The 16,649-nt window shown below is 51.5% G+C and overlaps 1 protein-coding gene and 1 long non-coding RNA gene across 11 annotated transcripts in view; one reads left to right on the top strand and one right to left on the bottom strand.

The window, feature by feature from the left end:
• ABLIM3 (actin binding LIM protein family member 3) overlaps window positions 1-13,938 on the top strand; it is a 103,881-nt gene extending 89,943 nt beyond the window's left edge. For 6 of the 10 annotated variants that reach the window (XM_019534926.1, XM_019534925.1, XM_019534931.1 and 3 more), the window contains 10 exons: window positions 382-432; window positions 2,866-3,000; window positions 3,240-3,304; window positions 4,029-4,176; window positions 5,616-5,645; window positions 7,655-7,713; window positions 8,467-8,527; window positions 9,890-9,897; window positions 10,725-10,805; window positions 11,576-13,938. In XM_019534926.1, the coding sequence (XP_019390471.1) occupies window positions 382-432; window positions 2,866-3,000; window positions 3,240-3,304; window positions 4,029-4,176; window positions 5,616-5,645; window positions 7,655-7,713; window positions 8,467-8,527; window positions 9,890-9,897; window positions 10,725-10,805; window positions 11,576-11,689 (752 nt within the window). In that variant the 3' untranslated portion in view covers window positions 11,690-13,938. The remainder of the gene's footprint in view (window positions 1-381; window positions 433-2,865; window positions 3,001-3,239; window positions 3,305-4,028; window positions 4,177-5,615; window positions 5,646-7,654; window positions 7,714-8,466; window positions 8,528-9,889; window positions 9,898-10,724; window positions 10,806-11,575) is intronic. The other 4 variants (XM_019534927.1, XM_019534929.1, XM_019534934.1 and 1 more) reach the window with 3 other exon arrangements.
• Window positions 8,867-16,649, bottom strand: part of LOC109310001 — a 23,166-nt gene continuing 15,383 nt past the window's right edge. Inside the window, exons 2-3 of the long non-coding RNA XR_002101110.1 lie at window positions 12,969-12,975; window positions 8,867-8,877 (exon numbers count right to left, since the gene is read on the bottom strand). This is a non-coding gene — a long non-coding RNA (uncharacterized LOC109310001). The remainder of the gene's footprint in view (window positions 8,878-12,968; window positions 12,976-16,649) is intronic.

Below are 16,649 nucleotides of genomic sequence, written 5' to 3'. Positions count from 1 at the left end.
AACAGTGCATGTTACCACCGAGCATGCTTGCTGCATGTCCTCACATGCACACGCACACACTCTACTTCTCTTCCATTGGGTTTTCTATAGTGCCCATCACCATAGCATCTAGGCACGTAGCTTCCAAAGCAGGCTTGAGGCCTTTTCTCTCCATCTCAAAACCCCACCTGGCACTTGGTCCAGCTCCCTGGAACTTGAGTGCATTGTTTTACTTAAAGATCCATGGTCATGAACAATACCAAATACAACAAATGAGCAACATGGGATTTGCTTCTCCTGCCTCACGACCTCAGCCTCCTGCAATCTTGCACTGAGCTCACCCTCCTTTCTCTGTTTTCTCTTCCTCTCTCTTTTTTGTTCTCTTTCTTCTTCTTCCACCAGCTGCTGGAGAGAGTAACATCTACCGGAAACCTCCCATCTATAAGCGACACGGTATCGTGTGGGCACTGTGGTGGGGTGGTTGCCAGTGGCTCAGTAGTCCTGGTGTCTGGAGAGCAGGGCTGAAAGGAGGGGCCAGATGTTTCCTTCTGACCCCTTGCTGGGAACAAGCAGTAGCTGCAGGGGCTTTGATGGGGTTACTACAGATTATGCCTGCCTGGGAGTGAGATTTGATTAGTTCAGGAAAACAGGGAATTGGACCGTGTGAGTACCTTATGGGCAGGGACCTGAAGAGCAAGTAGCAGAAAGAAAGGCTGGAGGCACTAGGAGGGTCATGGCTGCATTTTCTAGTGGGGCTTTTGACCTCAGAGCTGGGGCTTCCCATCCTCAGGAGTAGGACTTTAGAGCTGAGGTCAAGGCTGAGATCAAGATCAGCAAAGAGGCAGGTCCCAAGGTGGGTGGAGGGTCCCAAGGACTGCTGCACCTGCTGTTCACTTTAGGGCAGCAGGATTCAGCCCCCACCACACAGTCATCCCAAGGACGGAGACTTGTCACTAGGGCTCAGAGCTCGCCCAAGGTGGGAAGGCTGGAGGTCAGGAGCGAGGGATGGCATCACAGCAGTGGGGTGAGAAGGGAACAGTGAAGATGTGAGGAGGCTGCAAGCCAAGAAAGTGGAGGGCAGTGACAGCAGAGGGCAGGGAGGCCTGGGACAGCAGGAGGCTGCAGGCCTAGGACAGTAAAAGACACTGAGCAGTAGGGACACTACCATAATTTAGCTGGATGGATGGAACTGAAAAGGGAATCGAGCTTTCACATGAACATTTAGGGACCAAACTCAGACTGTCCCCTGCAGACATCACAGACTGGACAAGAGCCAATACTCAAGACGCAGGTGTCAGGGCTGGCCTGTGGGTAGGTGTGTGAAGGGTCACTGGGGAAGTGCCTGGGTGTGGGAGGGGGATGTCACAGGCCAGGTGCTGGTGGAGGAGGGCTCCTTCTACATCCCCAGTTTGCTTCCATTTGCTGAGGTGCAGCAGCTTTCCTTGTGCATCAGTAACCCCGTGTCTCCTTCTCTCTCCCTTGAATCTCCTCTCTCCTGTCCACCTTGCTCCCCTACTGCCCCTGCTGACTGTCTGCGCCCCCTGCACTGTAAGTAGCTGCCTTTGCTGCCTTCTCTGTGGCTGCCATGGTTAGTTACCGAAGGGGTCTGCTTGCTCTTAGCTGTCTCAGATGCGGGGGGTTGGCTTGGGCACCATCTCCCTGGGTTCATCATAGGCCACGCCTGGCGGGGGGCACATGCTGCCCTCATGTACTCACTGGGGATGAGAGAACAGGCCACCGTTTTGTTTTCTTAACAGCACAGCAGAAGCCTCAAAGATTTGGCCAACTGGCCTGAAGCCAACTGAGGGGGCCTGTACCCTGGCATGCACGCCGGCCCCAGAGCCACCGCAAACTATAGCTTTGCAGCGTGGGAGCAGGGTGCTAGCAAGAAACAGTGATAGCAAGCATGGGGCTCATGTTCTGGCTCCTCTCCCTGGCACACACACCCTCGCAGCTCCAATGGCCAACGCAGGCAACTCACCACATCCACTTCCCCCATCCCTACAGATTATGCCTTCTGGGATCATGCTCCCTCCTCAGTCCTTTCCCTCATGGGCATCTGCTCATGCTGCCATATCCCTAAGGTCCTCTCTTCTGGTGATGGCCAGGGCACTGGACTTGATGGCCCAAGAGGACCTATCTAGTCCTTTGTTGCTCTGTATTCCTGAAGCATCTCCCTTCAGCCTCAGTGGGTGGAGTACACATTACAGATTAAGCAAAAATCAGGAGAGGGCACAAGCCAACACTGTTGTGGACTCTGGACTGGGATTTCTGCTTCCCCTTGCTGCTGTAAGGTTGGTGGCAGGCAGAGGCAGAGCCTTCAGACCTAGAGAGCTCCTGCTCCAGTCCATTCTGCACAGAGCCACCGTGAGCATGGCTCAGGGTTCAAGGAGCCAGCAGGTTTTGTTCTTTCACCTCTCAGTGCCCAGTGCTGAGTTGTGTCTCTTTGTGCCTCTGGTGTAAAATAAGTTGATGGGGGATGTGAGGTCCCACCAGCTAGTGTCTAGTCTGGGTAGGCTTTTGTCTATGCACTAATGAGGAAGGGCTGAGAAGCCACTGGGCAGAGAGGGGAGGATGTGCCAGAGTCCTGTCTAGTAATTAACTCAGATGGGTGTGAGGAGGGCCAGGTGGAGTGGGACCCACCAGACTTGCCCTACTCACAGCTCTGCCCTAGTGCCCTCTGGTTTGGGGAATGATATCAGCCCCCACTTCTTCAGGAGCAGTTTGTGCTTCATATCATGCTGTTGCTGCTGTTTGTCTCCCAATAGAAGCTCACCTAGCAGTGGTCTGGGGGTAGGAGGGGACTGCCTATCTTCCTGGGAGGGCTGTGGTGACTCCAGGACTCAGGCTTCCCTCTAAGCTGCACTGTACCTGTTGCCCTTGCAGACCACCCGCCTGCAGCCACGAAAAGCAAAACCAGTGAAGACATTGCACAGTCCTCCAAATACAGCCCTGCCTACTCTCCAGACCCCTACTACCATTCAGAGTCAGAGTACTGGTCTTTCCAGAGCTCCCCCAAAGGTAATGCCACTTCCTGGGGCCCAAGTCAAAGGTGCAGCCAAAACCATTGACAGTCCAATAATAACCCAGGTCATTTCCTGGGAGGGGATGGGCAATGACTGCAGAGCGATGACGCTGAGCATGGCCCTGCCCTCAGTGCCATAATCTTGGGGTGACTACCATTTATTTCCAGACTTGGGACCTGTTTGTATGCAACCATCCTCGTGCCACATCTGATTCTTCCCTGTGCCTTCTTGCAGTGCCCCGAGCCCGGAGGTTCTCATCAGGAGGAGAAGAGGATGGGTATGACCGGGGGATGCACAAGGTGAGCCAGGGTCTCCATCACTTTCACCCCATCCTTTGGCATCTTCTCTCAGTGCCCTCAGCCAAAGGAGGGGAGAGGCCTGCTGGCTGTTAGAAACCATTTTAAGTCACATACCTTGCCCAGAATCATGGCAGAGGCAGGCTGACTCCATCCAGCATCTCATTCAGTGATTGTTACAATGTGGTGCCTTCCTTTGTCAAATGGGTGGGGACTGTTCCCATCCACACCCTGCAAAAAGGGATTTCTGCTGGACTCCAGGCATTCCAGGCTTGGGATCACTCTCTGGATGCTTTCCAGCCCTCCATGTTCTTTCCCTTTCCTGGTGCAGGGACTGGCAGATGTAGTGAACTTGGATAAGGTACCCCACCTCTGAAATGTACCTGGAGAGGGAAACTGACCCTGCCATAGAGAACAGGCATTGCTTGGGGAATGGAGGAACCAATTTCACTCACCAAAAACACCAAGAGCTCCTCAATTTTGCAGTGTGTGTGTGTCACATTGGAAGGGACAACCATATAGACTTGCAGGTCTCAGGGCAGAACCAGTCAATTCCAGTGCTGGTGGCATTGTGCATTTTCACTGGGAGATGATGTGTGACCATCATCTGTGATGCTGCCGGTGCTAACTGAGGGAAGCTGATTTGGGGTGAGGAAAGCAGCTGTTGCTGCCACCTTTCTGCCCCACATAAAGCTTCTTCCTTTCCTTCTGTCTTTCTGGTGCCTAGATCCAGAGTGGCATTGGCAGGCTGATCCTGAAGGAGGAGATGAAGGCACGATCCAACTCTTACGCTGATCCTTGGACGCCGCCCCGCAGCTCAGCCAGCAGCAGAGAAGCCCTCCATACAGCTGGTTATGAGAGCTCTCTGAACGGCTGTAAGGAGTGCCATGACCGTGGTGCTAGTGGGGGAGGGAGAGGGGCTTTCCAGCTCTCACCAGGTAAAATGTCTGTGGCTCATAATTTGTTGGGAATTCACTGACCTTTGGAGTAGGGGAGGAGATACAGATTGCTTCAGGGGCCAGGTCTGCCTGGGCTGTATCAGATCCAGCAGTGTAAGAGAGGAAGGATCACTGGCAGTCCAAGAATCCTTCCCACAGAGGTCTTCTCTGTGGCCTCCACGTGAAATGAGCTGGTGAGTCTCATATCAAATCACTGGCTTTCCCACCTTCTCCTCTATTCTGATTGGCGTTTCATTGCGTCTGTGTTCCCAGAAGGTGGAGAACCCATGAGGTGACCAGGCCTCATGTCGTATTGAATCCATAATGATTTCTGTGAGGTAGAACCCCCCCCCTGAGAAACATAAAGACAAATGTATGTTCAAGATGCTAGGCATTTTTGAGTTTCCATGGGAACCCCTCCACTTTGTGTCTGTGAATGTTACACACATCTGTTCAGGCCATAGCATCTCCCAGAACTCCCTAATAGCTCAAAAGGTTTTTGCATTAACCTTTGATGCCCCAGAGATGATGCCACCTTCATTTTTCCATTTTCTTCCGGTGGAGGGATTCAGGCCTGCTGAGTACATGCCTGCAATCGCACAGGCTGGCCACCAGATGGCACCGCTAGTGGCTTTCCAAGCCAGTGGTCTAATTGGATTAGGCCAGGCTGAGTGAGTGGGTGATGGGGTATGGAGGTGACCCCAGGCTGCTGTGGTGCCCGCCCATGCAGATGCCGTGCCACTGCTGTGAGCTCCGTGAATAGTAACCAGGGGTTGCAGGGGCTGCTGCTATTCACAGTGGGTTCGGTGACCCCTCTGTGGCCAGAGGAGCTGTGGGCCAAAGGGGCAGCTGGGCAGTGCCCCAGACTGCTCCATCCTCCACGCCTCTCCCTGCACTCTCCTTCCACCCTCTGGGCCCTGGCTGCCTCACCTCAGAGGCAGTCTTGCTCCTGCATGACAGGCCTGCATAGGGCAGAGCCTGGTCCAATGGTCAGAGCAGGGACACTGTCACTGACTGCCTGAGCAGCCTGGTCAAGTCCTTGCTCCATAAAGAGACGCGCAGCAAATGGCTGTGCAAGGCTGGGGGCTGGGAGGCTTAATTCACCAGGCTTTAGGAGTTGCTCTTTTTGACCCTAGCAAAAGATGCCATAAAGGGTACAGGATCCATGCAGTGGGAACAGAAGCCCTGGGGTGGGGTGGGGTGGAGTGGGGTGTGAGCTTGCACAGGGGTGAGTGGTGGATCCTACACACAGCCTCAGGGGCCAGGCTACCTCAAGGAAGGCAGGGACATGGTGGATGTGTGGTGGACAAACCTGGCTCTCAGGTTTGGCGGTGCTTTCTAGCTGTGCTAACCATTAGTTTTCCCTCTGCTTGCAGCTCCCCGTGCACATTATCTGGCAGACAGCGGTAAGTGCATCTCCCCTCTCTCCTGCATTCAGTGCTTCTCCATGTTTCAAAACCATCAAGGGAGTGGTCTGGGAGTGAGAGCAGGAATGGAAGTTGGACTAGGAGCCTTGCTAGAGAACTGAGTCCACAGGCTCCAGAAAGCATCTAGTCCCCCCCACCTTGGGGAGGGAAATTCCCTGGGCCTTGCAGGAGCAGATTGGGTGATACAGAGGGCTGAGGGCATGTTGGCTACAGTCTAACAAGGAAAGGGTCCATGAGACTCTTGCACGGATCCTGTTTGTCCAAGACAGACCCTTACAGAGCTGTGACTCTCTGTTTTTTAACATGCCTGTGGATTCTCAGAAAAACTGCCCGCCACAGACCAGAACCTGTATATCCCCTTCCTGTTTGCATTGTCATGCATGTATCTGCATTACTGAAGTGTCAAGGAGCCCTGTATGTGGGTCAAGAGCCCTTGTGTACAAACACAGAACAGAAAGATGGTCTCACCCAAAACAGCTCACAATCAGAGTAGAAGACAAGAGAGGATAAATGAAGCCAGACAAATTGTGGAGTGCAAGTTGACCGTGAGACAGCAATGTCCAGAATGATCTGCAGTGCTCCAGCATCCCAGCTACTGCCAGGTTTTCTGTAGGCAACAGGGGAAAGACTTCAGCAGACTTGGAGGAAGCTCATCAGCTGGTTTGGCTGAGATAGAGTGGAGCTCATCTTATATATGTAGGACGGAGAGAAAGCAGGGGAGAAAGTTCTGAGCTAGTTTGACAATTACATAAGCAGAGGTAGAGACCAGCTTCATAGCCCTTTCAGAGCCTCTTGGTTACAGATGAGACACACAGATGGGGTAGGAAAGGCCATGAAAAGCCTGGAAGATCAAGATAAGCCAGGGGTTTCATTCAGCAAGAAAGGAAGAGCTAGTGGAGGGATGCAAAGATCCAGTACTGTGGTCAAAGTGCTGGGTGAGAATGGCCCCAGCATCCGCATCCTGCATGTTGGACCTGAGCAGGCCAAGGCTGCGTTTGTCAAAGCCAGAGAAGAGGGTGGCAGTGATCAAGGTTGGAGATGAGGGAATCCTGGGCAACAGTTTTAGTTGAATGGATGGACCAGAAAAGACATTTCTTAGCAATGTTAATGCAGAAAGATTCAGCAAGACTTGGACAATCTGGATGCTACCACCCGGGATGAGGCTTGAGTAGAAGATAAGCTATGGGTCTGAGGAACAGGCCACAAGATGCTATAGACAGTAATGATTCAGAAAGAAGGTAGGAGACTAGAAAAGATTAAGCCATTCTTTAGCCCTGTTGAATTTGAGCTGATGGCTAGACAACCTTGAAGAGAAGTTTAAGAGACAAACCAAGATTTTAGTACAGATGGAAAGCAGGTCTGGAGCAGAGATGGAGGTGTGTGAGTCTTCTTCATGGATATGGCAATTAAATGCATGTTTGCAGGTGGGATAACTCTGAGAAGGTGACAGAGCCCTTGGGAATACCCACAGAAAGATACAAGGAGACAAGAAGGATGGAGGGGAGTAGTGAGGGTAGAGACACCAAAGCCAAGGAAGGACTGAAACCAGGAGGAAGGGCAGGATGAAGGGTGTCAAAGGCAGTGGACAGGATAAGGAGCATGATAATGGAGTCTTGCTCCTGAGCAGAGAAGAGGGTCACTGGAAACATCAGCAGTCATCGTTTCAGTGGCACACAGGAGTGGTAGCTGGGCCAGAGGGTGGAATCAGAGGAGGGGAACTCCAGACAGCCATTGTCACTTGGGGTGCACCGAACTGAGCAGAGTGACACGGTGGTAGGGGGGTGGAGCAAAGGAGATGGGGGGTTGAAATGTGAGGAAAAAGCATGTTTCTCTCATGGGGGGAGACTGAGAGGGTATGGAGGGAAGGAGAGAGGATAGGGTAGGATCCCTGGGGCATGTGAAGCAGGGAGCAGTTTGTGGTTCAGCCTGTGCTCTGTCTGGGGCAGGCCCTGCTTGTTGGGGTGTGCAGCTTGTTTTCTTCTTTCCAGATCCCCTCATTTCTAAATCTGCGTCTCTTCCTGCCTACAGACGGAACGGGCTGCATCGGGTAAGTGTGCCTACCTGGCAAGGGCCAGTGCTCTAGCATATTACTGCAGGGGGAGTATCTGGGACATGAATTCCTTTGGCATGGGGCCCGGAGCAGTTCTCAGGAGGCCAGTGGCCTCATGGGGATGACCTCCCGTTTGTGCCTGGCTTCCAAACCCTCCTGCTGAAGTTGAGGATCCTCAGGACTGGAGGGAAAGGGAGTGGTTCTCTACAGGTACCTTCATTCCCTTGTCCTTGCCCTGCTGCCAGGCCCTGTATCCTCCACTGAGACACAGGGAGAGATCCCCAGGAGTATTTCTGTGTGGATTCCAACTGGGGGATTGAGGCCAAAAAAGTGCCATCCAATCCACGGGATTTAGCTGTGGCAAAAATCCCTTGGTAATCGTGGAGTTCAGATCTTGGAGGATCTGGTCTCCGCTTGGGGTGTGGGGGATGTGTGCACTTTCCAGTATGGCATTTTAGCACATAGCAAAGGCTGAAGAAATAGCCTGTGATCACTGCAGGGGGCTGGGAGGAAGGAGACCTGGGTTCTGGTCCTGCCATTGACTCACACTGTGACTTTGGAAAGTCACATCACCACCCTGTGCTTCAGCTTCCCCATATTCCATACCACTGTGGAGGGTACTAGGTCGATTGGTTAACTAAGATTTTTAAAGCACCTGAGATCCCCAGATAGAAAGACCCCTACAGGGGCTAAGCCTCTGTATCAAATCCCCTTCTGCTGACTCCCTGTACGTTCCCATTTCTCTTGCAGCCTCCCAGTGCTGAACTTTTCCACTATGACAGCACAAATGCCGTCAACTGGGGGATGAGAGGTAAGTGGGGCAGTGGGAAGCCTTAGGAAGTCCTGCTATAAATGCTGCTGTGCCCAGACCCCAGGGCTGGGCCCTCTGGCAGGCCCAATACTCTCCTCCTGATCCAGAATATCAAAGGCAGCTTCCTTGCAGTGAATACAATGGCCATTATTTGTGTGGCGCCTACACAAGAGACAATGTGTTGTGCTGCTGTGTACCACCCGGGGCTGGCCCTGCAGCAGCAGATAAAAAGGGCACTGTCACATGATGGGTTGTAGAAGGGTTAAAAGCCTGAGATTGAAGGACTGCAGATAAAGCCTCTAATATAACAGTCCCCACAATCCTCCCTCTGCTTTGACATTTCTACTTGACTGGGGAATGAAGAAGGGCTGGTCCTCATCACTCTGGCTTTTAAGGCGTCTGAAGTGAGCTCTAGCCCATGAAAGCGTGTGCTATATAAATATATACTTTAGTTAATCTAGAAGGTGCAAATCTACCCTGCCTTTTAAGGCTCTGGCCAGTTAGGTCCACATTCCCATGTGCAGTTTTCTGTAGCAATAAGCTTGCAGACCCAGCAAGGAAAGGGCTAAACCCAGCCTCCTGCACTGTTCCCCTTGCAATTTAAATGCTGTGTAATACAACTCTCTCTGTTACTATCAGGCCACTTCATCTCCCAAAGAGAGACTGCAGGGCTGAGGGATTCATCCCTACCCTCCTCTTAGCCTGGAGCCAGTCTAGCCCCTTCACCCAGCTGGACCCTTAATTTTGGAAACCCCTCTAGGACATTTCACCAATCCTTCCATCACCACCATTGTGCCCTAGCAATTCCTGCCTTCCACAGTGGCCCTCAGCGGCCAGGAGTAGAGCCCCCTCTGCCCCCTTTTACCCAGGCCCTGGGCCAAGCTTAGGACCAGCACAGGAGAGAGTCTGGCCCACTGTGCTTTGAAAAAAACTTTCAAAAGATATTAAAGCAGCAAGAATCTTTCAGGGCTGAAGAACTCTGATAGGTGCCATGCCCCATGCAGCTGGTCCATTGAAACTAGTGTTAGTGATAGCTTCAGAGTGCCCCATGGGCTCAGGCCTTGGCACATCCTCAAGGTTGCTGCTGCATCATCCAGGCTGTGGACCATCAGAGGCAAGGGTATTTTAGGCTGCATTAAGAGCAGTGGGTGAGATTCCAGACATTGCTGGGGCACCAGGAGCTTTGTAAGTGAGAGGAAGGGGGCTGGGCATTGCAGCCCATGGGCCCAGGACAGACAGCAGGGAGGAGTGAAGCAGTGTGTCTAGTGCCTCTTAGGGAAGATGAGGCTCTTGTGCCCAAGGGCTGGAGGCTTCTGGATGACTCAGTTCTCTGACTCTACCCTTTTCTTTCTCTCCCTACAGAATATAAGGTAAGACTATCCCCAAGAGGCTATGTTCCTTTTCATCAGAGCTCCCATCTCCAGCAATGCCATCTTATCCCTGAATTCCATCTGGGCAGCATCCCAAAGGCATTGTCCCATGGGCAATATCCCATTCTTCCATCTCCTGTGCCCCTGTGGTGGTCTCCAAAGCCCATGGCTGGATAGAGGCCTCTTCAGAGGTTTTACATTCCCACAGAAACCCCTTGCATTTACTTTTATTTTATCCCTTTGGCTCTGTACTGCATGACTCCATTCCCTGTGTATGGCCACCTCAGACAAAACTGGAGTGGCTTTTGTCTCAAAATGCTCTGCCCAGCAAACAAGCACACTAGCTGGTGGGGGTAGTGATAGGATGGGTCACCACAGACACAAGCTCTGGGCACTTCAACCTATTCTGTGCAGAGAGGGGATGTGGGGCACAATGATAGCTCCTTTCCTGCTCTGTGAGAAGAGCCAGGAGATCATCAGCTTCAGCCTGAAGAGCTACTAGAGTGCAAAAGGCCTGCTAGCTTAGTGTCACCTCTGGAAGTCAGCCTCCTACCTGCACAGCATGCCTGCCTAGAAGCTCAGCCTGAGGTTAAAGTTATGCTATGGAAGATGGATCTGTATTCTCCCCACCGAGAGAACAGCACCAATGAGCAACACTGGATTTGATCATGGACTAGCCACTATGCTGTGAGCCCTTGTAGACCCATAGCTTTATGAATCCACTAACTGATATAGATAACCCAGCTCTTGACCCCACTTCCCCCCTCCCCAGCCTGTTTCCCTGTCTCTCAGGTCCAAGAACCTATTCATCCCATTTCTTTCTGCAGATATATCCCTATGAGCTGCTTCTGGTAACCACCAGGGGAAGGAATCGGCTGCCCAAAGATGTGGACAGGACTCGGTTAGAGGTTAGTGAAGCCTTCTGCACAATGTCCTTGGGAGAGGGCTTGTGCCTGGTCCTTTCTTCCCCCACAGAGACTTGCTTTCAGACTGACTTAAGTCCTTCCTCAAAGCAGCCTCACAATAGTGGCTGGGTTGGGCTGGGCTGGGTGGGGCCAGTGAGCTGCCCTCGTGCCTGTGAGACATTGTCTCCCAACATAGAGTCCTGATGTGTTTCAGCACGAGGTCCCTGCAGATGGAGCAGGGGTTGTTGCTGTTACCCCAGCCATCACCCTGCAGATGCCAGCCAGCATCATGCTCCTTTTCTCATGGGAAGTTTCCCTTGAAAATCATGGCGGGGCCTGGCTGCATGAAACCAGCAGAAAGAGCCAAATCTAAGGAAGGTGCGGGGTCACTAGTGCAGTGTTCCAGGGTCAGTACTGGCAGGCAAGATCTGTGCCCAGCCCCAGGCTCAGAGAGAGGGTCATTTATGCCTACAGTGATACACATGCACACAGCCTCAGTCACAAATGGACAGCTACATCCCACACTAGCCACAATCATGTGTGCAGGCAGTCACAGTTGCACACGTTCCTGAAGAGTCACAGTTGTGTGCAGTCAGTTACAACCACATGTGCACAAACAGCAACACTCAGTGACACTTGCACATGACCACAGTCATACCTTACCCTCTTACACAGGCTGAGCCTGTGAACAGCCACTTGGGCCCATCCCTTCCTGCCTTGGTCCCCACCGTCATGCACACAGACCACCAAGCACCTCTCTGCTCTCTCCCCAGCGCCACCTGTCGCAAGAAGAGTTCTACCAGATCTTCGGCATGACCATTGCGGAGTTTGACCGCCTGGCCCTGTGGAAGAGGAATGAGCTGAAGAAGCAAGCGCGGCTGTTTTAAATGCACTGCACTATAAATATATACATACCTATAAATATATATATAGAAAGATCTCTATATTGAAGCTCTGTATAACTCTCTCTATATTGTACCATAGGAGGTGGCGGCTCCTCTCCTTGGAACCCTGTAGAGTGAATTGAAGCCTCACAGATATTTTTATGCTCTTGGTTTCCTTTATTTTCTTTTTTATTCTGAATACAGTTTGGGGGCCTCAGAGGCCACATTTTGGGGGTGGGAGCCTGGTTTGTAGTAAACTCTCTGGCCTTTCTGAGTGCCTGGCCTCCCTCAGAGCCTCACTTTCTCAGAAGCACTCATGTCTATATACCAGCTCTACCTTTGTGGTGGCAGGGAGAACGGGTATCTGCTACACATGCAGTGACAGGTTTTAGGTACTCTCCTTCCTCTTGCCTCCCCAGCCCTTTCACCCCAGGCTTGGCTGCTGCTTCGTGGCAGGCTCCTAGGGAAGGGGTGGAACCCTCCCCTTGCCACCTGTGGTTCTCCCAACTCCCTTGAGGCAGGCCCTCAGCACCTGTTTCAATTCCTGTTAGCAGCAGGATTCTTGGTATTCTCCAACCACCTACTGGTGTGGGAGGGGCTGTCGTCTTCCTCTTTCAGCAGCCCCAGGAGCTGAGGTTATACTGCAGAGGAAGGTGAATAGAGCAGGCCTAAACTACCTCTTCCCCTGTGACATGGGCCGCCCATGCCCTCCCTACAGCCCTTATTGGTATCTGCTGGAAATGGCACGGCGCATGACAGCCATTTAGCAGTGATAGTTTTGTTCTGCTTTCCTTTCCCCAGCTGCCAGCAATGAATATACTTGTGTGCAGCTCAGGGACTGCAAAGCCGAAGAGGGCATTGTGTTTGAAGGCTATGAAGGTTGTTACAGGATGCTCCACTCAGAGTCTGGGATAGGTGTACCTCTTCCACCTGGCTCTCAGCCTCATACATTCCCCAGGGTTGGGAGCGTGGAACATGCTCCGGTTCTGACTGTAGAGATCCTGGTGATGAAAGTGCTCACCCCCTGCAATGCAAATGCTGCAGTTGTGCCTGGTAATGTAACAAACAAATGGGTGAAAGATAAAGGACAGACTGGGTCTCTCCATTTCCTGCAGTAGGAAAACAACCTCCAGACACTAAAACATGGGGGAAAGACAGTCCAAGAGCTAGCAGTAGAGCTCTCTCTGGGCTGAGTTTTGTTCTGCACTTTCCCAGGAAGCACTCTGGCAGGTCTTTAACAACAGGTGGACACAGAGAGATTAGACTCATGATCCAAGGCCACACTCTTTCTAGTTGTGCCACATGCTTCCCTAACTCTGATGTTTCCACACCACAGGGCTCCACCAGCATGGCTCCACCTTGCTCCCCTTATCCATACTAATGCCAGCTTCACCTCCCATAGTGCCAGAACAGTAGCTTGTCACCTTCAGTCCCCAGCCTTCCCAGGCCTTTTACACAGGCCTTGGACTTGGGTTGGCTCTTTCCCAACCATCAGGTGTGCAGAGGGCTGTTGCTGCTGTAAGGGTTATAAGTGGCCTTGAACCCAAACTCCATAACTATCTAGGCCTGAGCCTTGGAGAAGTCAGAAGGGTGCTTTAATGTTGTGGGCCGCACTTTAGATTCTCCATTTAGACATTGTCTTGAACGGCAACAGTCTGTACAACATCCTTTTTATTTGGAACCTAATAGCAGTTGTCCAAATAGCTGGTTATGGAAGTTGTAAGGCAATTCAGTACAAAGGGATTGGAGACATATTACATTTGGTTATTAGAAGCTGAATCTCAGCAGCGTCTCCCTTTTTTATGTCTTTTGCTAGATTTTTCCAGGGTTGCTTAGTGACCAGAGGTATCCTGTTCCAGATCAAATCAGTATTGCAGTCTTCTGCAGGGGCTAATAAAGGATTTTATAAGGACTCTCATCTAACTCTGGGGGAAACTGTGGGTTTTTTGTTGTTTGTTTGGTTTTTTTACTAATATGCTATGTCAACACAAATGCATTTGCCTGCTGCCTTGTATGTTTCTCTGATTTCCTGTGTGCTTTCTTTGGCATGATTTTTTTTGGAAGGTCTCAGAACTGGGCACTCCAGTCTGTGGCTAGCAAAGCAGGGTCAGTACCCAGTACTGAATCAGTCAGTATGTTCTCTTTTATGGGAGTGGAGTAATGCTCTGCTTTCACAAAGGGTATGGAATTAATGATCTAATGGATCTTTTCAATTTTTGTCTACACTGGTCAGCTTAAAAATCTGCAAGGGATATTTTCTACTTTGGTTTTTTTCATCAGCTGGGTTCTGTCCCTTTCATCAAGTTAGCACCACCACAGAGGCCAGCTTCAGGTGTATGGCAAAGGGTCCCCAGGGAGAGGCTGCAGGATGTGCCTTTTGGGATGTTCTAAGGTAAAGATGCCAAACTCACTGCACAAAGAACTGCAGTCAGGAGCTATGGAATCACCCTAGTCCATAGCCTTGCTTTGCTGGCAGAGGGCACCATTGCAGATCCACCCAGTTGGCACCATGATGATGGAACAGCGGGAAGAAAATCACTCTTCAGCAAGCAGCAGTGGCTCTTTAAGCTTTTATGCCAGTGTGGAATCAGCTGTGGGATGAAGTGAAGATTGTAATATTGTGCTGGTAATTGCTTCTGTCTACTTTAGTGCAGCAGTAAATGCGGCCAATTGTATTTATAATGATTTCACCTCATAATATAAAACTGCAACTCCCTAAATCAAACTCAGCTGTTTGGAGCTATAAGGAACCTCAGTCCTAAACAGCAGTGTCGACGATAACCCCCAGGGGATTCAGGACTCCCAATATGTTAATAATAATAACACTAACAATAACAGCAGCACTTAGCACTTAGAGAGCTTTTAATTTCCAAAGCACTATGCAAATATTATCTAAATATCCTTCATAAATAGAAGAGGTATTTTTATTTGCATTGTAAAGATGGGGAAACTGAGGCACAGAGCTGCTAAGTAACATTACATGAGATGGTTGCAGTAGTCTGACCTGTCAGAATATAACATAGTTGCCAATCCTCATCCCTAGCAGGCCTTTTCCTATTTTGGGACGGGGATACAGTAATGTATATGTCCTTCCAGAGAGATCCTGGCAGGATCCAGCCTCACTAGGAATATTTTTAACTGGGAGAGGCAGCTATGATTTTTCATTTTCTTTTTTGGATGAATTTGAAGAGCAGGGTGGAGGGGGCTTATAGGGAAGAGAAGGGGAAGCTTTTGGGCTACCACCTGTGAAGGCTCTGACTGAGGAAGATGTGCTCGAGGTGCTTTATTTGTTCATGTTGTGCCCTGGTGTTTTATCCTGGGGCATCTAGAGTCTCCAGGATGATCTTCCAGAAGGATGGGTAAAGCAGATGCTCTGAGGTCCTGGGGCCCAAAATCTTGCCACCTTACCCTTCAAGCTTAAAGTCCTAATACACTTTCATAGCAGTAAGTATGATGCATGCATGTGCCGCTGGGATTTCTACTCCATAGCTCACAGTAAGGGAGACAAAGGGCTCTCTTCTCAGGTCAAAACATCCAGCTTAAGTGTGAGTTGGGAAGGGAGGTGTTGGGGGGGTGGGGGGGTTGATGTGAGACAGGATGCCCTGAGCCTAAAGAAGAAAAAAGTGAATTTCCTTCACTTTTCTAACCCCATCTACCCATATGCACCCCACAGCAAGAGGTGTGTCAACCAGCTCCTGTTAAAATCAACAATAAAACTCCTACTGAGCAGGCTTGGGGGAGGTTGGCAGGAAAAGAGATTCAGCAGCTAACTACGAAGCAAAGGGTACTTGGAGGAGGCTGCTCTCTCGGTATGCCTGCTGGTGCTTTCAGAAGCAAACGATCCTAAAGGAACCAAGTGATTTACCCAAAACACAAAAGGGGTTTTTTTTTTCTTCGACTGGAGAAAATGGGGAGAGGACTATGGTATATGCTAGTACATGCTAGAATATTTTAAGGGGACAGTAGACATCATATAGGCTGTCTGTGTCTCTCTAACATCCATATCTATGTGTTCCCAGGTCTATAGCACCTGAAGGTACATTCACACCAGTCCTTCCTTTCCCTAGGCAAGTCCACTGAGGTCTTAGGAAAGCCGGTCTCTGCAGGCAAGTAGTGTCTCTCCCATCCTTCTCTCCCCCAGGATCAAGCAGGGGTGGGGCCTGGGGCACTAAAACCTTCGGCTTGAAGACCATTGTTCTGGCCGATTCTAATCTGCTAATTTTAGTGCTTTGCAGGCACAACCACAAGCCAGATGGAGCCTAGTTAGTGATTCCTTTAGTTGCTTTGTAGGCTCCAGCCCGAGTCTGTCCCTCCGCCTTTAACCACAATTTGAGCTGGGAGGGGGAAGATGGGTTGGCCTTTGTTTCAAGGGAAGAAAAGACCTTGCTTCAGCCCAGAGACCTCGCAGTTGTTCATTCCTAACCCTTAGGGCTGAGTCCTTCAAGCTTTCCCTCCGCTCTTCCTTGCAGAGACGAGCGAGTAGCGGGGCCGGAACGCTTCCCTGCCGCTCTGTCCCCATGCAGACAAACGAGTGCCGCGGACCCCCGGGGGGGTCGGCTGTGTGAGGTGCCGCATCCCCACAAGGCGCGGGGAGCCGCGGGCCCCCGGCGGGGGTGACGGCTCCAAGTCATGCACACAGGCGGCACCTTTGCATGGGCCCGGGCGCAGCAGCAGGGAGGAAGGACGCTGAACCGGGTTGCCCTGGCCGTACTGTGGGGTGCGGTCACTTAGGAGAGCCCCTTTCTCAGCGCCCCTCGCACAGGCCTGTCTCCCTCAGAGGCCGGGCCGCAGGTGCTGTTCGCAGCCCGGGGCCTGACAGCGGGGAGCCGGGGGAAAAGTCATTTTGTTCCTCAACCCACCGGTCCTTCGCGGCCCCTCCTTTCTGCCTCCGAGGGAGGCCTGGGGGCGGAGGGTCCGTCGGATTCCGAGTCGGCCGCCGAGCAGCCGGGCTGGAGGCGCCCGC

The sequence above is a fragment of the Crocodylus porosus genome, unplaced genomic scaffold (assembly GCF_001723895.1).
Source record: "Crocodylus porosus isolate Cpor-Errol unplaced genomic scaffold, CroPor_comp1, whole genome shotgun sequence".
NCBI classification, from domain to species: Eukaryota; Metazoa; Chordata; order Crocodylia; family Crocodylidae; genus Crocodylus; species Crocodylus porosus.
The sequence above is the reverse complement of the archived record's forward strand: the minus strand, read 5'-3'. Positions and strand labels throughout refer to the sequence as shown.